General features: G+C 35.7%; 1 protein-coding gene and 1 long non-coding RNA gene across 2 annotated transcripts; both read right to left on the bottom strand.

Annotated features, from left to right (window-relative positions):
- Window positions 1-64: 64 nt before the first annotated feature.
- On the bottom strand, window positions 65-662 carry LOC146735455 (uncharacterized). Its single transcript, XR_014931204.1, has 3 exons — window positions 593-662; window positions 292-350; window positions 65-97 (listed from the first exon to the last, which is right to left on the bottom strand). It is a non-coding gene; the product is annotated as an uncharacterized LOC146735455 (long non-coding RNA).
- A 9,289-nt stretch (window positions 663-9,951) lies between these two features.
- On the bottom strand, window positions 9,952-12,125 carry LOC146735454 (uncharacterized). Its single transcript, XM_085505860.1, has 3 exons — window positions 12,020-12,125; window positions 10,166-10,611; window positions 9,952-9,966 (listed from the first exon to the last, which is right to left on the bottom strand). The coding sequence occupies exons 2-3, from the start codon at window positions 10,601-10,603 to the stop codon at window positions 9,952-9,954; spliced, it is 453 nt and encodes a 150-aa protein (XP_085361986.1). The 5' UTR covers window positions 10,604-10,611; window positions 12,020-12,125.
- Window positions 12,126-23,471: the final 11,346 nt, after the last annotated feature.

Below are 23,471 nucleotides of genomic sequence, written 5' to 3'. Positions count from 1 at the left end.
ATGCCTACCGGTAGTTGAAAGTACTATTTCACATATTTTTTATACTCGCCTTACTACAAGCATGTGTGTGCAGCAATTGGCAGTACATGTTCATTTTCTATAATAAAAGTAAAAATCAATTAAACTTTTTTATTTGATAGTTTTCAACCCTAATCCGATAAAACAAAGCAGCAGCTGTATTATAAATTATATTATATGACAAGAAACATTTCACTTATTGACTAACATTAAATGCTCACATGAAAATATATACTGCAGTAGTAATAACACCACTCAAAATAAAATACTTACATCAGAATTTAACTGCTTATTGTCAATGATATCCTCACAACTCTCAATTTTACTATGTTCTGAAAAAGTATTCAGTTTAAAACTTGAGAATGAGTGTTATTTCATACAAATCTCGGTAATTAGTCGTGACTAGAGAACATATCATGTGATCTAACCATTTGTAAAATTAAAGTCAAAATTCGCAAATACACACTGTCATGGTGTTCTGATGATTGATCAAATTAGATTCATTTCAAATATTGCATATTTAAACAGAGAGTGAAATTTTCAAATTTAGTTAAAACATTCGATGGTTACATACCTATTGTCAATGCACTTTTGTGACTATTCTTTGATGATAAGCCACCTGCTGCATCAAGACCACTATTAACGGAACTCCTGAATAATAAACAAATTGTTATTATTGTTGTTGTTGTTTAGACCCAAGATATTCCATAATTTTGCAATCATAACTCATGTCACAAAAACTATTACATTTGTTAAACTAGTTTATTTCAAACAACCAATATTATTAATGCTTCTTTCAAAATACATCTGGCCTTTAAAACATTAAACATACAATGCATAGTGAGTACAACATCATGAAATGCCCTATGCAAATGAATAAATTGCAATGTTGATCTCCCACTCAAGCAAGTTTCAAGTGCATATTCCATTATAATTCCATATACCTTTTAGGATCAACAGTTAACCAGCTTTTAGAGAACCGTTTCTACAGTAAATAAAGGAAAGATTATTAAAAGAATTCCAGTGAATATATAGTATATAGTTGAAAAATAAGCAGCAATTACCTGAAAATGGTTCCAGTTTTGATTATTTCAAATGGTTATCTGCGATTAACATGCACGTCAAAGAAAAAAAACAGACAGGCCGATTTATGAGAGCATTTACCTTCGGTGGGAAGTTTCTCAAATCATATGTAGTCCATTTCAATGATGGTTCTAAGACAATAAATGAAAATGGTGTGTTAAATTCAAAGAATGCAACTAAAAGCATGAACATGATGAAGCAACACATTTTGTGGTTGAAAACAATTTATGATGAGATTTTGTTTTTATTATCATTTTTTCCTGGTTTGAAATGGTATCCTCTAGTGTGATTTAAGCAGCAAATGTAAATTCCACCAATTAGTTATTCTGGATTGAATCTTGCACAACTTTGACATGCATCTAACTACCAATTAACATAACACAAAACAAACTTGGAACAAAATCTGTCAAAGGATGTTATAAATGACTAGCAACACATGAATAGACAATTGTATGACAACAATTCAGTTGTTGTTGCTAAACATGATGTAAGTTATGTACAAAAACTAAGCAAATACAAGCAACACTGTACCTGAAATCTCTAAACTCATATAATGATTTTCGCTAAGGTGTCCTAACAAGAGCGTGGTATTCTCAATAGAATCATGTGGACTGAATATGATATCATAAGCATCGGATTCTGGTGAGGCAGAAGTGATTATCCTAATAGGAATTTTCAGCATATCACTTGTGGCTTGTATTACAAAAATATCAATTTTGACCAAAAATGTCAAAAATATTGAAGATATTGCAACCAAATGAATAAATATCAGAGCACTGCTTATGTTCCGATTTACTGAATCAAATAAACTAGGTAGTGGCTCAACCTACAATTCACTGAGCTAATGATAAAGATACCTGCCACAAAAAGAAAGTATTAACAATTCAATGGCCTAATGTGAATCACTTTGACTTACTGTTGTAGGATGTCCTTTCAAATAATTAACAACTTTCTTTCTTATTCCTGCATGATTAAGAATTGGATGGAATGGGAATCTTTCTAACTGATCCTGTACTGCTCGGAAAAAACAGTTTCCATCACCAATCACAGAGTTTCGGACAAATAAACCTTCTGATCTTACTCTCTGCATCAATCTTTCTTCATGTGTTTCAATGCTTTTTAATGCCTCAGAAAGTTCATGAAGGTAGGCAGCTGCAGAATATGAAACAAAATAAGGAGCAGTCACTAAATGATATTGGAATATAGTGACGTTAAAAATAGCAATCAAACTGGGCTTAGTCTGCCGTATTTTACGGAACGACAAAAAAAATTGACATGAATGCATTTGCATGTAAGACATCATACATTTTCCATGAGTCAAGTTTGAATGAGATCAGTCAAAACATGTCCGAGAAATGGCTCCAGATGGACCCCAAATAAATAGTCCCCGTTTTTGATTTTTGTGGTGCTGGTGATTACTCCTAAACTGTAGATGTGTCATTTCATTACTATTCATAAAGGTGTTCTATGCATAACAATAGGTTGATTTCTATAACACGTACCAGTATCATCACTTTTTGTTTTGAATTTGTCACTCTTATCACCATCTGTACATTTTGTGGTTACTGTTTTCTTTGAACTTTGAACTGTTTTCTTTGAATCTTTCTTAGCTGTGTGTGTAATCCTGAAAAATTATTGAGACCTATTCTTTTAAATTTATATTTCACCACAGGAATATGGTTTTGTCTGTGTCAGGATTAAACAACTAATGGAGAGGTGGGCCATGTACCATGAACCAAATCTTTAATTATTTAATTTCACCACACATGGGTTGCCCTGTTTCCTTGCAAAATCCATGAAATTATTTGACACGTTCAAATGATTGAAATTTTCACTCATAAATTTGAATTCATAATAGAAATAAATGCATGAACATGCATATGGAGCTACAAAATGTACAGCTACAGATAAAAAAAGCATTGATTGGGATTCAGCTGTCAGCATTTGTCCTTAATGAGGCCAACAAAACACAGAAATAAGCCCCTTGGACCATTTGGTTTGTTTCACCCCGAAGCTCGGCGACTGCACCCGCTATCTCCCCATCAAAGAGAGTGGGCGATGTCCATTCTGCGTAACTGATGCTATGGCGTACTCCCTGACTCAGTTCGCCGCCGAAAGCACACGCGTCTAAAACCGTGTCTCGCTGCACAGTAGTAGCCCCGGCCAAGAGAGCCATATGACAATGGAGGATATCGCACATAGCCGTGCGGTGGCCTACCATTAACTGTGTCGCCTGGTCTAGGAGGCAGGTGCGTTCTGCGTCTGAGGTGTCAGAGTCCTGGGCGCGCACAAGAAAGTACTCCAGTGTGGCGGCCACGAATTCTAAGAAATTGATGGGTCGCAACTCTGCCCTCAGGGCGTGTTGGATAGTCTCAGACTGGGTCAATGAGAATGACAATGGAACGCAGCCGTCCCCCTTTACCCGGTTAGCAAAACAGAAATTTGTGGTACCGGGGTCTGGGGAAGGAGACTTGGGGTCCGATCGGGGCTTCTGGTTTCGTCCCACGAATTGGGGTCCGAATCCGAAATTGCCCCGATAGGGTAGCGTTTGGTCCAGCGAAAGGGGTTATGCAAAAGATTACCCCAGGCTTTTGGCGTTACCTCCTCTGCGGCTGACCAATGACCGCCCCTCAACACTGTCTGCACGCTCAGCTGGACCAGGGGAGACGTGCAGGGCCCCATAGAAGGAAAAAACCTCTAGGGGCGCAGCCTCGCTGTTGCCGGTAAAGTCGGGTAACCCACTGCCTGAAAAATCTGACTGTGCAGATGCACTCTGATCAGCGGGAGGAAAACAAAATACGTTGGTTCCTCCACCATCAGACCTTTTGCTTGGTATCCCAGTACGAGTACCGGTAGCCGAGCGCGAGGACTTCTCACTCATGCCAACGCACAACACACACATATCTATGCCGGTTCCACTTGCCGAGCGATCTTTTTGCGAGCAACGCGGTCAGTCTTGGCAATTTTTACAAACCGCTGGAAAGAATCCCAGGCTTCAGAACCCCAGTGATTGCAAATATTCTCTGGGCAGACACCCGAACCCCGAACGCAGGTAATACATCGGTAGCATTTAGCATGTGGGTTCCAGTCTTGCAAGTTCCATGTACAATGGTTGCAGGTCCGCCTCAAAAAACTGAGGGTACAATACCGGCGGCGAGCTTCTGGCGTTGCCAGTGCATCTATCCATTTCTAAATACATTGTAAATAAAAGACGACATGCATGAGGGAAATGAAATACAGTTGTCAAAGGTGCCGCCATGAAACCAACAAGTGGCTACGTGGTGGCACCGGGTTTTAATTTCTTTGTTGTGGAAAAGCATAACACACAAAGGGGAAAACGACATGAGGGTAAAAAGACAAGAAAAACATATCCTACCAGCTAGAATGTCGGATGCCGCGGCTGCGGCAATGACCCACGCTAGAAACCCGGACAGGAAAAAGCAAATGAGCCAGGCAGAGCCGCTCAGAATCTTTCCCGACGAGGCGGAGATGAAAGAGTGATTGTACGGCCGTCTATGGTGCTGCCATGTGGCCTCGGTCATGTGAGTTCGTGACGTAAGGGTAAAAGAATCTTGGGGTCATGGGGCTTCCCCTGATCTATCTCTCCGTTACTGGCAGAATCGCTGATTAATGCCTACAGTTCAAAATAGTCATTTTGACTGACCAGAGTCTATGGTGGGTAATTGAACGTAGTGAATATGCATTATTCACTATCCACTATGTTTTTATTTTAAATGTGTATGATTAAATCAACAATAGAAAAAATAAAATGTTACACTATTTTTTCTGTCTAATTATTTTTTGCCTGAAGGTACCCAACTAAATTTCAAAATAATTGAAGGTAATTGATTACAGCGTGAACATTGGGGGGGGGGGGGGGTTACATATGTAATTTTGTTTCTGAAAACAAAAATTATACGGCTTACCAGATCTGTTTAGCATGATTATGCTGCTTGATGCTACATGGGCCATCTTTAACAGTTCTCTTACAACAAACTTTATTCATACTATAAGTACACTTTCTACTTGCAATCTTCATACATGCTTTCTTGCATTTACATCGAACTGGATCTGCTCAAAAAGTAGAGACATAATGACAATCATTAGATGTCTTCTTCATGAGAATTGTATATGCATGCTGTTTTTGATTAAATAATAACGCATGCATATTCATAAGAAACTTCTTAAAATTGATTAGATAATATAAGAACAACAATAATATCAACTACTAAATGTTAGTTCTGAGTAAACAAACAAAATGCAAAAAGCAGCAACATAGACAATATTTGGCCCTTACTGTTGCACAGATATCTTAGTACATGAATGTCATAACTTAAAATAGTTGGTACATAGAAATAAAATCCGACAACAAAAACAAGAAAAAAAGGTTACAGCTTTTAACCCTCTTCCTACCAACGCCATAAAATACCATTTGAAAAATGGACACCTATTCTGTCAGCATACTTTTCACACTAACTAGCCAAGACTTTTTGTGTAATTTCACCCAATTTCAATTTTCAATTACTGCATTTTAATTAATCAAATTGACACTAAACTTGGTTTTCCATTTAGAATAGATTATTGTCTCCTCATTTCATGAAATTCAGACACATAAATTAAATTGTACGATTAGAGTAGGGTTACAAAAATATGCTAATTAAGATAACATGACAGCTGTGAATTTTGTTAATAAATCATGAAACCAGAGAGAAAAGTGACCTTGCTTAAAAGAGTAAGTCATGGTTTATCAAGTAACTATGCTACTGGAGAATTTGAATTCTGGGGGGTCCAAAAAAATGCTACCCCCCAAAATATGGTTTTGTATGGCTTGGGGTGTTTCCAGTCTAAAATCAATTATATGGTATTTTATGCGTTCAGATTGTGCAGTACGTAAGGCATTTATCTTATGGCATTATATGGCTACAGTAATAATTAAAGATATGGTACTTTATGGTTTCAGAAGGAATAAGTATTCAGCCAGACAATATGGGTTTTTATGGCTTGGGAAAGGAAATCTTTGGTCCATAAAATACCATGTTATGGTAAAATATGGCTTCAGGTTTATCTAGACATTTGGGAGAATATAATTACCTAAATGAGACAATAAAATTCTGTTAAACTCAGAATTTATTTTGAAACTCAAAATGTTGTCAACAGATTTAGCATTTACATGTACTGCCTGTGTAGTAACTTTTTTATGGGCTAAAACAGCTGTCATTTAAAATGTTAATATTAAATATGATCTTCATTTGTTTATAGACTAGCGGCACTAGAAGAATTTGCTTATCAAAAGAAATGAACATTTCTACAGTTTGACAACTTGGCTAAAGAAAAACTAAGTATGAATATGATAAACAAAAACGTCTTGACAGCTAGAAACAAAAATATGTCTATAGTCTAAACGGATTTGCACCTGTGTATCAAATTTTAATGAAATCCTGATGCTATAGTAACACATGGTTTAGTGAACTCTGACACCATATATTACCATAAAATTTAAAATTTGAAGCCATAATATACCATTACACAATCAAGTATCATATAAAATGACATAAAATACCATATTCAATCTAAGTGTAACTAATATTATCATAAAAGGCCATAATGTCCATAACAGCTGATACCATAATAAACCATAAATCCATACCAACAGCAATATGGCCCAATCCATAAAAAGCCATGTGTGATTTTTTAGTGATGACTAGAAAAATACCTTTTGTGTATTTCATAAAAGTAGTATAATACATAAAAGACATCATATTAGATATTATGCATACAAGAAATTGTAAGAATATTCCATATTCTAATGTTCAGGAAATGTAAAACCAAAAGGGACAATGTGCAAAAATGGCTATGGTATTTTAAGGTATCAGACAAAAATGCCTCAAAAATGTTTTTTTATGGTGTCGGTAGGATAACACAAAATATATATTGGCTAAAAGAGCGTTAACCTTGGATCTTAGCAGACTTTATCTTTGGAATAACATACTGATATTACTATTGGCTGTTCTTAGGTGATTTAATTGGCTTTGGTTATGAGTTCTGGTAGTATACTAGTATAAGTTGCCCATAATAGACAGTTGTATGCCATATAGTCAAAGCAAAGTCTTTACTTTTTAAGGAGCCTGGACCTGGGTGAAACCTTCGCAGATATCCGAAATTCATGAGCATTCACTCGGCCACTCAAAATGTCAGGCAACATGCCAAAAATTGTATACACCCGAGTAGAAACTGTGGTGCTGCTTAAAACCCAGTATTGCACAAAGCAATAATAACAAGCAGTTTGGTGTGATTTATTTCTTGTAGATATCACCCAGATCCTCCCTGTTTTGTTACAGTATGTTCCAGTGTCTTCATTGATCAAGTATATTAAATACATTAAATTAAAATGAACTTACTGGTCAGTTCTGAGACTGAAAACTACTTGGTGTTTCCTGTTTGTAACTCAATTTTGTACATGGATGTGTCATCATTAAAATCAACTACTTTTCCCTTCACTACATGTGTCTTGTACTTTTCTGACAATTTAGTTTTTGGCTTAACTTTCACCAACACATTATCATTGATGTCATACATTGATATAGCATGCTTTGACATTTCTCTCTGAACCATTTTGTCAGATTCATTTTTGTTTGATTGAAGAGCTTTACCACGTACCACATCTGCCACTGATATCCATTCTGACAACATTTTTGAAGGTGAATTCTCCCCATAGGATCCAGGCCTGGAAAACTCCACTCTTCCCTATGAATTCCAACTGGGTTTTCAATCAATCAGTACAAGTAAAACAAGTAACCCCCCCCCACACACACACACACATACACACACACACACACACACCAGCTGTTTACAAACAAATACCGGCACAGGGCTTGAACTTTATAAGTGTGAGGGCACCCATTTTCAAGGCCAAACATTATAGCAGTACTTTGGTCTCATTGAAATTGTATGGCGAAAATTTTCAAATTTCAAAGGGCACCAAGGCAATCAGGTGGGGCATCTAGGCAATGGCCTCCGTGAAGTTCAAGCCCTGCAAATATGACCACACCCACACACAACGATACATGAACAAATCTGAGAGAGGAGAGAGATCCCCCTAAGAACCTGCAAATTAAATTTGAAACCCTTCTGAATTATGTTATCACAAGAATTTGCAAATATCAATTTCGGGAAAATTTGCTTGCAATTGAAACAGAATTCAAATTTGGACAAAATTAAATCAAACATTTAAGTCAAGGAAAGATATTCAAGGGAGATATTACAGTAATAATATTAGAGCTTCAATTTCACTTGAAATTACAATTAACTGTATCAAAATCTGATAAATTAGCATAACACTCCATTGCACACAACCTACCTTCTCATTTGGAATATCAGGTTGCCTTGAAAATTTATTATTTTGTCTAGCAAAAAATGCTTCAAATGGTGACATCTCTGAAAAAGTGACAGAAAGACATGTTACAGGATGTTTTTATATACAAATGAAGAGATCTTATGACCTAGGTGCAATAAATAAATCCCCAAAATGACAAAACATTCAACAAAAAAACAAGTGAAACAAGTGAATGAAAATTACACTGTCCACTTCTTTCAACCCTAGTTGTTATGTGCTCAACACAACATGTACCATTTAGAACACAGGCAGAACACATTCAAGGGCGATTCAGTTTAATATGCATTATATAAATAACAAGCAGCCTCTTGGCTGAGATAGCTCCGCTGTTAGTTATGCACATTTCACAAGAAATCTGTACCACAGTATAAAAAAGATGACCTGTATGCAGAGTGAATTGAAAGGCATGAATTTGATGTAGGGGATATTTATAATAACAATCAAAATTTAAAGCTGTGAACAGCGTTACACAGGTTCAAGCATATGAACATGAACCAATTGAAGACCCCATCAATTGATAGACAATCAAGAGAATTGAAGATATCATCACGAAATGAACAAATCTAAAAGAGGTCTACCCAAGGTTAATATACACCAAGTACCAAAACAATCAGACTTGCGGTTTTCAAGAAGAAGTCGAAAAAGTAAAAAGTTGACGTGAACAATCAGTAATTTGATTAGCTCCGCTTGACAAAGTCGACAAACAAACATGTTCAACTTCAGCTTTGGAAGGGGAGATGGCCAGTTATCATTTAAATCTAAACAAATTATAAATTACTCATGTTCATATCATTATGTATTGTAAACCATCAGGTCTTTGTACAAAATCATGTATGAGAATTAATAAACATGTGTTCCTATACGTGCACCATGGTATGAGTGGGAACAAATAACACAAGTTCAAATACCAATCACTTACTTATAGCTTGGTGATATGTATTGTTGTACAGCTGTTCACATGCTGGAACACTGTCCACCCATTCTATACCTTTTGTTTCAGATAGCTTACTAAATTCATCAAATCTTAGTCGAGATTTAATGGTTCGATGGGAACGCTCAACCTAAAAGTAGTATACATCAAAGAATGATTAGAAATTTGCAATCAATAATTTTATACTGGATTGTACCAACCACTGTTCAACAAGCAATTTATAAATTTAAAGAAGAAAAATGCTAGTTGAATTGTTTATTTACATGAAATTCAAAAATGCACTACCCGACAACAACCAACAATTCAATGTTTAACTGAAAATTACACAGAAACAGCCTGGATTGACACCGATAAACCCCCACCACCAATCATCACATACATACATACACACACACATGCATGCATGCACACCCATATAATACATACCTTCCCCTGAGATTGAGGATGTCTACTTCGACTTCTGATCATCCGTATATTGAAACTGCTACACAGTATAGGGAGATCGCCTTTAAACTCATTGCCCTGATCACATTGAAGTATTCTGGGGGGACCATAGGAATTGTAAATGGGAAGTAGAACTTCAGCAACTGTAGTTGGTTCTTTGTTGGACAAAGCACGCGCAAAAATATAAACCTTGAAAATATGTCCTCCAAAGTTAGAATGTAGCGGTATGTAATGCCGTTCCGTTCACATGGATGTTTGGACATATCTATGAGATCTATCTGATGAATATCCATTACAGACTGTGCTGTCACAGGTACTAAGGGTGCCTTCCCATCAAATATGGGCTTTTCTCTACCATGTGTTTTACTTTTGTTCAACTCCACTTGGACTACCTTTTCACTGATCCCTGCAAACACTGAATTGAGTCTATAGTGAATTGCACGTGCACCTGACCCTTTCATTGTAGTATAGTAGTACATAACTACTTTGGACACATCTTCCTTTGGCACCAAAATTCTACCATTAAATAAAATCAGTTCAGTTGTTTTCCCAGTCAAAGGATAAATTGTATTATCAACAGTGTAGCCATGGTCAGCTTTGTGAAGTGTTTTGTAAACACTCCTTCTGATTGGCCCCTTTGGTAAGTCTGTCAAGACTTTTTGCTTAGACAAAATATCAAGCATGACCTTGTACTTTTCACGTGTTGGAGAGATCACAGAGCCTAAATTAGGCATGCTGAAACCTAAGGGAATAAAACAAATTAGTAAACAATTAGAAAATCAAATGAACCAATAATTTCAGCAAACATGTGACAGAGCTATAGGTACCTCTCCTTATTACAAGCCTATAATGACTCACAACCTGGAGCCTGTGTTTTAGAATAGGGATATTTCACATTTTAGGGAGGTACACATTTACACTTGTTACTAACATTTATACATATTTTATGCTTGAACTCAACATTCTGGCCAATTCTCTGACAAATGTATTGTTTTAAAGGATACCCCCCTCCCTAAAAGGCATGCAATAAAAAAAAATATATAAACAAGGTTTACTTGAGAAAAAAAGCAGGAAAAATAGTTGGTCAATACTTGCTATTTAAACCCTCCACTATGAATGTGATTGGTTCATTAGTGATTTGAGAACTCTAAAGCAGCCCTCTAAGTAGCTGTGGCAATCACATTTTCAGACTGGCCACAACAAATATTTTCTTGGTAGCCAGGTGGCCACTACATTTATTTTACTTGACTACCAATACTACATATAATTTTCAAGGCTAAAAATTAACAGTAGTCTAAGGCACATAGGCTACCAGTTCTTCTCCAGGGGCCACCATTGTTGAACATTAGTAGCCCAATAGGACTACTAGAAATTTATAAAACTAGAATTTATCATCAAAACAAAGTATGGAACAACAAACTGGATATCATTCATGAAATGAGTATTGACAGTCACATCTGTTTATGACTTGAACCACAAATGTTGGCTACTAAAAATTATTATGGGCTACCAGTTTTCCAATTTACCAGCTACCGACAGAATTTCCAATATTTTGCGACAACCATACGTTGCCCCCCCCCCCCGAGACTACATATGATTTTTTTCAACATAGGTCAACGAACATATTTTTCAGATATGATGGGATGTTTCTGTCAAAGGAACCAATTATAAACTACCCAAAAATGAATTTTGGGTCATTTTGTGTGTGTGGAATAAGGAGTTAACATAAGAGTACATTAGAGTAAAGCAAATCCCTTCTCACTGGTTTTCCAGGATCTCTCAGTTTTGTTTCAAAATGGTAGCGAACAGTCGGATAGTTTAGCGCAAGATGTTGTGTTGCCCGATATCTTGACGGATTTTTTTTCAGTTGTAAACGGGTACTGTCAGTGAGTCGACAGTAATCAAAGTACATTGCGCTGTTCAGGTCGACATGAATCAAACTAATAACATACTACAAAGTAATACAATGAACACGGAATATTTCGCGGGCTCGAATATTGCTTGACACAGCCCGTACCACTTGGCCTGTACTGTACAGTGCGCCCGGGACACTGCCGTTCCAGCGAATAGATCCGTCGGTCAGACAATCAGACTGATTCACTTGCCCGTTTTTCATATGCTGGAATTTCCACTAATTATGAATAACTCACCTGTACTGTGTTGCTTTATGTCACCTCTCTGTACACCTATTTTATCGTATGCCGATCTGAAATCCGGTCTGCAGGTTTCGCGTTCTGAGAAAATAAAAAAAAATGGCGACCTTGTATGTGCGCCCTAGGTAACTGAAAACTCGTAATTCGGCGTAAATGTATGGATAATTGCACCAATACTGTTTGAGAAGAAAAAATATTAAAACAATTGGTATACTATCTCACTTTTGGTAGAATATGTATAAATTTTCTACAAAATTGTGTAATACGTTCATTACATGCAAAATAATTACGAAAAACTAATGAAAACTTCGAAATATACTGTAATGTAGGCCCCTATGGCGTTAAAAACCCCTACGGACGCTTAACAGTCGTGAGTGGCTGAAATACCAATGGACTCTAAGTCCCAGTACTTGGTGACTAAACGTTCTTCTGACGATCGCGTTTAATACAGAAACGTAGTTCAATTTAGACGGTCCGGGCAGTAGGTATCCTAACTTGGATGCAACGGCGGTAGGTCTACGACCTCTAATAATAAGTCATCAGCAGAAGACAAAATCAGTAATGAGGTTTTTAAATGTGGTGGTTATTACCTGTCAGACGCACTACAAAAACTTTTTAACATAGTGTTCATGTCTGGCAAATTCCCCGATTCTTGGAATACTAGTCTTATTGTACCCTTGCACAAATCTGGATCAAAATTGAACCCTTCTAATTACAGGGGAATAGCAATTTCAAGTTGTTTAGGTAAATTATTTAATAGTATTTTAAACACAAGACTAGTTTCATATCTAGAAAAAAATAATATCCTCTCTAATAAACAATTTGGATTCAGGAAAGACTGTCGGACAACAGACAATCTGTTTATCCTGAAAACTATTATTAATAAATACCTCCATCAGGACAAGGAGATCATCCATCAGGCAAATGATAAAAATAAATTGAAAACATCAAATAAAATTTATGCCTGCTTTGTAGACCTCAAAAAAGCCTTTGATAGTGTTTGGCATGAAGGTCTTTTTTATAAATTGTTGAAAAATGGTGTAAATGGTAATATGTACAAAATTATAAAAGATATGTATGGTGATGTGAAATATAAGGTAAAAACAAGAAATGGTTTAACAGAATCATTTTGTTCAAATATCGGAGTAAAACAAGGATGCAACCTTAGCCCAAGTCTGTTTAATTTATTTATTAATGACCTGCCTGATATTTTTGATAATGATCATTGTGACCCTACACTGTTACACAACACACCCATTAATTGCCTTCTTTATGCAGATGATATTGTGATTCTTTCAAAATCCAAAAGGGGATTACAAAACTGTTTGGATAAACTATCAGCCTACACATCAAAATGGCAGTTGTCTGTCAACACAGATAAAACAAAAATAATGATATTCAATAAGTGTAACAGACTCCTTAACAAGGAAATATTCTTTTATGAAGGAAAAGAAATCAATATAGTTAAAGATTTCAATTATCTTGGCTTAACTATGAGTCCAAATGGTAAATTTAAAGATGCAATGAAAAACCTAAAAAGAAAAGGAATAAAAGCCTTATTCTCATTAAAGACCAAAATTGGATCTGGTAATCTGGACATGTCCATACTACTGTCACTATTTGATAAACTTATCAGACCAGTTATTGTGTATGGGAGTGACATTTGGGGAGAAGAAAGCTCTACAAAATCAATTGTAGAGGATGTTCAGCTTACATACTATCGGTACATTCTTGGTATCTCAAAAAATACACCAATCATGGCAATATATAGTGAATTGGGAAAATTACCTCTTGACTCTTTTATTAAGAAACAAATGATAAAATATGCCAATCGTATTGCAAATTCCACAAATACTCTACTTCAAGAAGCATACTATGTCAATAAAATTATTAAAAGTAAATGGTTTAAAAAACTTGATCTGATATTAAATAATATTAACCATTCTTATCTTTTAAATGAAACAAATATTATCTCATTATCAAAATTAAAAACAATTGATGAGAAATTAAAAGAAGAGTTTACAACTGAGTGGAAAAATGAAATAAATAATGACAATAGGAAAAAATCAAATTCTAAAAATAAACTAAGAACCTACAAACTTTTTAAAACCAAAATAGAACAAGAAAACTACTTAACAATTATGAAAAACAGTGAACTTCGCAAATCCTTAACAAAATTTAGACTTGGCAACCACTGTCTGAAAATTGAAACAGGCCGGCATACAGGATTGGATTTTAAAAACAGAGTCTGCAATATGTGCGACAATGACCATGTTGAAGATGAACAACATTTTGTCACAAATTGTCCTCATTACAATGAAATAAGATCAAAACTTTACATTGTAGCTAATAAACGTATACCAAATTTTGACAAATTTAGTAATGAAAATAAATTCATATCATTACTAAGTGACGAGAAAATGTCAATTCCTTTAGCGCAATATTTAAAAAACTGTTTTAATACAAGACAGCAGCACCTACATAAACTAAGCCAGTAATACATTCCTTGTATTCAACTTATTATCTTTTTTTTTTTTTTATGCCTTTTTGTTCCCTTACTCTTTATGTGGTTATTTTTCTTTTACTAATATCTGATTTGTAACCCTTTTCATCCCCTCCGAGGGATGTTGTGTGTTAATAAATAAATAAATAAATAAATAAATAAATAAATGACACGGTCTTCAACTATAGACCAATAACAGTCTGCCCCGATTAGTAGGTCAATTTCGTACGTATTCCGTTGTTTGTTTTCCCGAAACTGCCTAAGCTGAGATGTTCAGTTTCACAGTCTTCGTCCTCTACGCGTAAGCGACGAGCGGTTGCTTCTGTAATAAATGTTCGTTGCGCCCTCCGTCCAACAAAAGATTCAATTTCGCGTTTACATGGTTACGGGCGACGGTTGTCTTTGCCGGTTTCAGCAATATAGGTCCCGATGTTGGTGTAACTTTCACATGAGTTGTATCGGGTTTGTCAGTCGAGTCAGTTCTGATACGGAAACTTTCAGTGTGTTTCTAGTGTGGCCCAGTTCCCACATGAAGGTTAGTAGCAGTTTCGGTGGTCGAATCGATCGCGGCTTGATTTGCGTGTATTTCTTTCAACAAGACTGTTTTTAGATCGGTTATTGTCTACGCTTGGTCGCCATGTTCCCGTGAAACTTGAAACTTGAAGTTTGATGGTTTGTGGCAATTTGTCGAGCACAATAGGAACCAGCAGCTCTCCGTAACTTTCCTCGGTTTTTCCTAACGCCTAGGCCCCATATATGAGTTTCCATAGAGTCATAGAAAGAACGCATACTCACAGGGCTGTTAATTGGTTTCGGTAGTTGCCATAACGCTGCCATATGACAGGCAATAAGTTTATGTGGTTGGCCATAACGATTCTTCAGCAACTGCAACGCTTTATTATAATTAGCATTGGTGAGTGATAGCCCTTCTATTGTTCTCGCTGCTTCGTCTTTTAGTTGCGCCATTAGATACTGGTATTTCTGGACGTTTTAAAGTGTGTCATTTTGATCGACCGACGCTTTGAATGTATCTATGAAAGTCGTCCATTTCATAAAATCACCATTGAATTTAGGAAGTTCTAGTTTGGGCAGGTTTACCTTTCGGTGTGATGTTGTTGGCGCATCTGATGGTGTTGATGTTATCGATATATCTGTCGGGTTATTCACGGGTTCTGATGGTTGCTGTGCTCTTCGTACATAACATTTGAAACTTGTTAGGCGCTCCACTACGCTAATATTGTAGTCATCGGCTTCTTCGTAAAGTTGGTCATACGTGTCTTGGTTAGGAGTGTTTTCCAGAGTCGTGTCGTCTACTTTTTGTATTTTCAGGATCCTCTCGTCGATACCGGTTATCGTAGCTTCCAAAACATCCAACTGGGTTTGGTTCGGGTTTTCCGCCGCAACGATCTGTTCGGCTTTCTTGATAAGTTTTGTAATTGACTTCGTTGGATCTTTGAAGATAAACAGCGTTTTGAAGATAAACAGATTGTCAATCATTTGTGAAAATTTCAAAACAAAAGGTCAAAGCGTCTAGGAGCTATTTTTTAAAGTTCTGGGATGTGCACTAAAAATAAGCTGAGTTATTTGCTATTTTGCATAACAATTCACTCAGTAAGAAGTTTGCTTATGCTCATAATTAAAATGGCTGTAATAGTTCCAAATGTAAATATATTGTCATGTTGTTAAAAGTTAAGTATAGTGCATAATATGGAGATCCCGTCATTTCTTTTTTTCACCATGTTTTTTTTTAATTATTTATGTACAGCTTGCTAAATCTTGCTATGCATTCAAAAAAGAGAATGTTTGCATCAGTTATCTATATTTTTTGAGTATGTTCCAATATTTACAATTCTACAAAACAGTCTATAGCCAGACTGTTTGGATAATAAAAAGCAAAGAAAAATCACTCCCAAGTACCCACGAACTTACGTATACGTTAGCAAATAATTCGTTATACTTGGTGTTATATCTCCACAGGTCGCCTTGTTGGGGGTAATACTGTCAAGCCTGCGTGGGGCTGGATTAGTACTATATGTTTTATTTAAAATTACATTAATTACTCCCAAGTTTTGTTGGTATTACTTTGGACTGACCATAATTTGCTAGAGTAATAACGTCTTTTTGCCGACTTGAGTAGTTTTGTTAAAATATTTTCTATACTCAGTTTGTAAATTAATGTTATTGGGAATTTTTGTAGTTTTCTAAATATTTCATATTTTGTGTGAATTGAATTGATTGACCGTTAGTAAGCCAGGTTTTTCCATTTAATTTAAACTTATCACGAGTGGATTTCAAATGATGATATCTGAATGAGAACTTGTAACATGTGCTGCAGAATATCGAATACGCTTCATTTGGGACTTAGCAGTCATAAACCAACTGCCATGACTCATTGATCATGTATCATAGAAAGCCGTTTAGATCATATTTACTAAAGTCGCAATAAAGGGAAACGGTCGATGAATTCGCGTCTGACTCATTATTAGTATTCGAGTGTTGATTATTGGAAGAAAATCATACTTGTTTAAACGGATCTGGTACTGTGTTGTGTTGTGTTGTGCAGATGTTTACGTCGCCAACAATAATACACTCAGTGCCATTGACAGACGAATTGTCAAATAATTCAATGTAAGGGGTATTTGATTTACGGTAAATGACTCCTACAATTAGTTTTTTGTTAACGAGTGTCCCAACAAAGAGATCAATTGTTTTAATGGTTGTAAAAGGCAGACAGCTGTGGACATACTGTGCCACATACAGTGCCCTCCCTTGGGTGTTTTCCGATTAGATGTAAGTAAATAAAATGAATTGAAATGGATCATGGCACAGAATGCTCAACGGCGCAACAAACTCAAAATGTTTTGGAACGAGATCTGATAGATGAAGTAAACAACATGGTTTGGGATAACAAGCATGCTTTAAATTGAACTGATCAATAGAATATGATTTGAAATCGGATTTGATCGGTAACAGTTCTTAAATTCATCACCAATATGTGGCTAAAATTGGGAAAAAAACATGGGGTTATTTAAACTATACAAACAAGGTCTTTCTGGCTTCGAATATGGAGGACTGAAGACAGCATCACATTTCAGGCTATTTTGGGTTCACTCTCTGTCAGCAAATTGTTGATTTTTGTATGTAATCAAAACGTACTATCTTTTTTTTTACCACTTTTCTCTTTCTGTATTTCATAAACAGCATCTGACAGTTTTTCGACAATCATGGGCCTTGTCATCTTTGTTGCAGCTACGAATCGCCCTTTTCTTTTCTTTTCTTGGCATGAAATCTTTATAAAATCGCCTCTCTGCAACTGCTTCCCAACAAGTCTCTAGTCATACTTTCGTTTCTGGCGTTTTGCACAATTTAGGATGTATCCACTGCAAATTATTTCTCAGCTTTTCCACATAATCTGTTATTATCTCTTCTCCCTCAGGTACATCGGTTTCATTAGAGTGTGTAAATAAAGGTAGATTCCTGTATCGCATTCCTATAGGACACTGTCTATATGGGAATATACTAATTTCAATCAGTTTGAACCACCTTGATGTATTTGGCAATGAAATCTATCAACGTTTTATTATAACGCTCAATATAACCATCATATTTTGGATTGCCTACTGTCGTTCGAGTCATTTTCGTAGCTGATATAGCTATGCTAACACATTGCTGTAAATAACCTAATAAATTTCGTGTTACCAATGTATGTGCCACAGTGACTTGGTTGCCTCTTGATTTAGAAGCACAAATGCCTCTATCTATTAGGTAAAATAGTCACAAACCACCACGATAACTTTTTTCCTTTGTGTGTCCCTCGTGCAAGTGGGGATATCATGCAATTCACTGCTATACTCACGGCCCTGGAAGTCACAGCGCTATGTCTCCCCAGCCAACCACATTGCCACATTGTGTTTTACATTATAGTTGTATTCCCCAAGGACTTCAACCCACTTGCCGAGTTGCCCTTCTGCACACTTAAAACCAAATTATATCTGTATGATCTGTCATGATTGTGAATTGCCTGCTGTACAGGCACTGCCTGTAGTATTTCACAAAATTCACCAATGCCAGTAATTCTTTTCTTCGCATCACTGAGCGACCTGATGCCATGCGCTATCACACTTTCCTTTCTATCTTGGACCTGTGATATGACAGCACCAATACCTTTTTCACTTGCTTCCGTATCCAGCACATATTCCCCTGTTTCCTGTGGATACGCTAGTAACGGGCGACCATCAGACACTCCTCTAATTCTTGAAAAGCATCTCACACTCTGTTTTCCAGTCAAACACTCCGTACACTAATCTATTGAAATGTACTACATTCTTGGCAAAACCCTCTACATGCCGTTGGTAGTAGAACGCCGTCCCCAAGAAAGTTCTTACATCCCTCACGCTCTTTGGTATTGGTCACTCTATTATGGATCTTTCTTTGTCTGGATTCATCACTACTTCATAGCTTGACACTATATGACCCAAATACATTACACTGAGTCTGGATTGGTTACACATATCTGGTTGAGTTTCAAACCAGCTGCCCGTAATCTGCCTAATACTATTTCCAACTCCTCTAACTCCTCGTCTACATCTCTCTCATACACAAGAATATCACCTACAGAAATGCTGCCATTATATGCCCCATAAGGAGCTCAAACGCATTGCGAAGCCCGAAAGCCAAATATAATATGAAAACTTTTTATAGAGCCTGCCAATCACGTCGTTCTGTTTGAAACTGTCGAATATTTAACTGCAACTATATTTAGTATTCCCCACTACTCATTGAAATTGATCACGAAGCTGGCTTATGTCATACCCATTCTACCTAGTAATCACACCATATTAAAACTCAACTGGTATGGGTTGTCATGGCAATATATAAAACTGCTACAAACATAACAAAAAACTGTTCATAGAGCCTGTCAATCACACCTCTCTGTCTGATATCATCAAACCATTAAACACACATGTATATATACTTTACTGCTCTTCTTTAACACGGATCACGTTGTTGGCAGACCTCATACACACATAAGGTGGCAAAATGGGTGTCATTTATATAATTACAATGGAATTAATACGTGCCCCACCAATAAAATGTTAGCACTGATCCAACCAGCGAATCCACAAAATTGTATTCCGGTTTTTGAAGTCCCCAAATGTTTAATTCCATTCCAATGAGTCGAAGACTCTAGTAAGAATGTTATTTTCTATTGTAACGTTATATAATCTACAAGTCAAGCGCAATCACCAATATGTTTTTGACGACCACCGTTTGGAACTTAGAAATCAGGCCCCGGACAAGTTTTTCCACGCGGAAATCAATATATAATATTGCAATATATTATAGTCCAGATTTACCAGGGAGACGGGTCTCCAGTTTTTGTATGTATTCACAATCAAAGAAATACCTTTCGCATGAGAAATATCTCTGTGTTGAAATACATAACCACGCACAAGTTGCCACAAAGTAATATAAAACTATATACTAAGGTTGTTTTTTCAAGGACTTTTATATCCGTCCTCGACCTAATAATATTCCCCTCTGAAATATAATCGTGCTCTGCATTCAGCTCGCCACTTTTCATTTCAATTAATTTACACTGAGTTACGTTCATAAAAGGTTTCCAGTAATGACAAACTCTTTATGCAATGTTTTTATTTTTGTAATTCTTGCAAGTGCTTTATTTAAAAAAAACAAATGTTTCGTTGCCATTACTTACCCATCGTACTACAGATATTCCAGACTTATTTATCAACATTTTACAAAATGTATTATTTAGACGACCAGTCGAGTGAACTTATTAGAACTTACCTGGACTCACAAATGCTTTTGCACTTAGCTCCACGCGTCTGACCGTTCGACACACACTCGAATACAATATTTTAAAATGATAAGTAATACGCCTGACTATTTTGGAATTTTCAAATAATAATAATTGATATGGATGTGTGTTTTTTTCAAAATCGTCTGTCTTTTGAATATTACCCACTTACTTTTACAGTGGAATACAGTGGAAATTCGGGGCCTCTGGACACGTATATAGTAAATGAATTTTATCCTGCTAATAATCAAAGAAATGTATTCGGTTGCAAGGACGGCCTATGAAAAGGCTCGTAGGATTATGTAGAACATGTCATTGAATTGTATATTGAATGTTTTGAGCCTGCCCGTACGGCAACGAGTCATTTGTAGTAAGCGTAATTTACGTTCACATCACATTCCCTGGATCAGTGAATTATAGTCCTTCAATTACAAGAACTTTCAACGGAATGTGTCCTTGTTTTAACCACATTCCAAATAAACACAAACCAATGATTACATATTTTTGACAGAAAATCCTGTATTGCCACATATTATATGTGTGTTTTTTACTAAATAATACGGTTCCATAAATTTCGGGCTAAAATGTACATTTCTCAGGAGAACATATTTGGATTTCATTAAAAAGATCGCACCTTAGTTATTTTTTTCAAATATTACATTTTTATTTTTATTCAGTTTATTGTAACAAAATAATTATTTTAATGTTTTGTTTTTCTTTGTTTCTTAGTGTTACAATTATCATTTTATAAACGTCCATATTGAAATCAGTTTGACATTCCCATATTTTTTTAATTGAAGCCAATTCACCTACGTCGAGGAGTTCTTAATATGTCACTATGTGACGGTGTCTCAAAATACATACATTTTACCACCGCGCATGCGTCATTACGTATGATCCCTTTTTGATTCAGCAAATCAAGACTGTAATATGAATGGACATAGACAAACGAAATGCGTGAATAATCAAATAAAATGAGAGAAGAGGATAGTAGTCGAAAAAGTTGGTACCTCGCCATGCCTGTGTCTGACCTCTCATATTGTTAGATAGACTGATATTTCACGATGTTATGTTCCAATATATTTGTTGAACGTGTTAGGAAAATGATTCGAATTCACCCACATTTGAAGACACACAGAACTATTGTTTACTAATTGTTCTATCATTTATAATTGCAGCCTTTACAGCAAGCATGAGATCTATAATGATTTTTGCTTTATTATTATTACTGGTCATCAATATTAGTGGTGAAGAACAGCAATTGACTTGCGTTGCCTTTAATTTCCATTTCATTATGCGAGGCGATAAACTGTCAAGTTAGACATTTTGAACTAACATTTATTGCACTATTTTAACGATCTAAATCAACATTTCTTCATTCAATTCATGTAACGAGTTTCCGTTCGAATACGAACACTGCGATTGCTGACCGTTTACTTCAAAGGCTTGACAGTATTGTTTTCTTGTGGCAATATATATATATATATTTGTATCTATGAATGATTATAAATATAATTATTTCAAACCAATTTATTATTTTCAACAGGATTTAGAAGGTGGAGCTGTCGAACAAGGTTTGATACATTCAGTTTATAAATTTATCAATTCTCGTTTCTTAGTTAATTAAACATTTCACTTATCCTGATCTACAATCACTTTCACTTTCAGATGTAAATGATGTCCGAGCACCTAATTTGCCGGTAAGTCAATAATCACAATGATAGGAAATAATGGTAATAATAATATATTGACTTTCTACTTCATAATTTACTCTGTGTGCATTTTCCACACATCGGAATGTATTTACGTAATAAAGCGCAGAATTAATATTCATCCCATTGTGTAATGCATCTGTGTTTCTCTCTTAGCATGATGTGACACAGGAAGAACATTTTGATGACCTGAGTAAGTAGTTTGCGACCATTTGTTGGGAAAAAGAATCAATGATAAAGTGTTTTATAATGGCATAAAAGGCATATGATATGTATTTTAACACACGTATTTCAACACATACTAACCTTCAAATAACTATTTATTATAAATCTCGTTTCAGCAGAAATTCTGCAGTTGAGTTGGGTTTATTCTTTAATTATTGGCCTGTTTACTGGTCGTGTTTGATTGGCCGATTCGAAATCGTGTGATTTCTACGTCATTAATTTATAAACAAAATACTAGCTTATTTAACATAATAATGCTTATGGTAGATATATTTTGTTATGTGGAATTTGTGGAATACTATACGGATTTAATATTTTTATATAAATTTGTTCACTTGTGTAAACTTGATTTTTCAGGCGCTTGGCCAAGAATCCATGTGTCATAGTTACAAATATTTTGTGGGTGGTTGTTGCTTTTGCATTGCCTGTTAGTTAAAGTTGTTGTACTCATTGTTTGTTCCTGCTTAATCAGGTGTTATTTTGGTGGTTTTAGTGCCTAGTGTGCATAGTATGTCACTAAGCATTGGCTGTCACCTATTTGTAACCTGACCAACATTGCCTTCACAATTCTCATCAACTCGTACAATATTGAGACGCCGGATACATTGCATAATTATTATATTTTGTATTATTTAATATAAACAATATAGGACATATGTTGGCTGCAGAATAATCAAACTAATCGGTGTAAAGACATGATGGATACTTGGCCATGCAGAACAAATGTGATTAGTCGAAAGATTCATTACATGTAAATTCACAAATGATATTGCTTGATAAATGAACGATTCATGTTATGAGGATGAAATACAAACAAATTGGACTGAATTCACTCAATAATTCTCTTGATGTGTACAACATGTACTTATGTGATTGTCTTTATGAATACATAACAGTTTTATTGCAGTGAATTGCCTACTGTACAGTTATTGTGTTTTCTAGGGTTTTCCTTGGGCAGGTAAAAATAAAATAAACAACGAATGGACCAGTCTATATCCTGTTGGAAGACATCACCAGTAAAATAATCAAAGATAATATCATAGTAATAGTGTTAATTATGAGATCAATTGAATAAATCACATGAACATTGAAAAACACAAGCTTAGTGCATAATTTCTCATAAGATTAACCAAAATATCATCAAAAGTACATTTGTGCATGTATTAGTGTTCTGACATAAAATTCGGG

The sequence above is a fragment of the Saccoglossus kowalevskii genome, chromosome 12 (assembly GCF_978046115.1).
Source record: "Saccoglossus kowalevskii chromosome 12, keSacKowa6.1, whole genome shotgun sequence".
Taxonomy (NCBI): Eukaryota; Metazoa; Hemichordata; class Enteropneusta; family Harrimaniidae; genus Saccoglossus; species Saccoglossus kowalevskii.
This window is presented reverse-complemented; position numbering and strand designations above follow the sequence as displayed.

What these genes read in the sequence shown, in the direction of transcription:
- LOC146735454 (XM_085505860.1), bottom strand. Translation starts at nt 10,603, where the DNA reads ATGCCTAATTTAGGCTCTGTGATCTCTCCAACACGTGAAAAGTACAAG.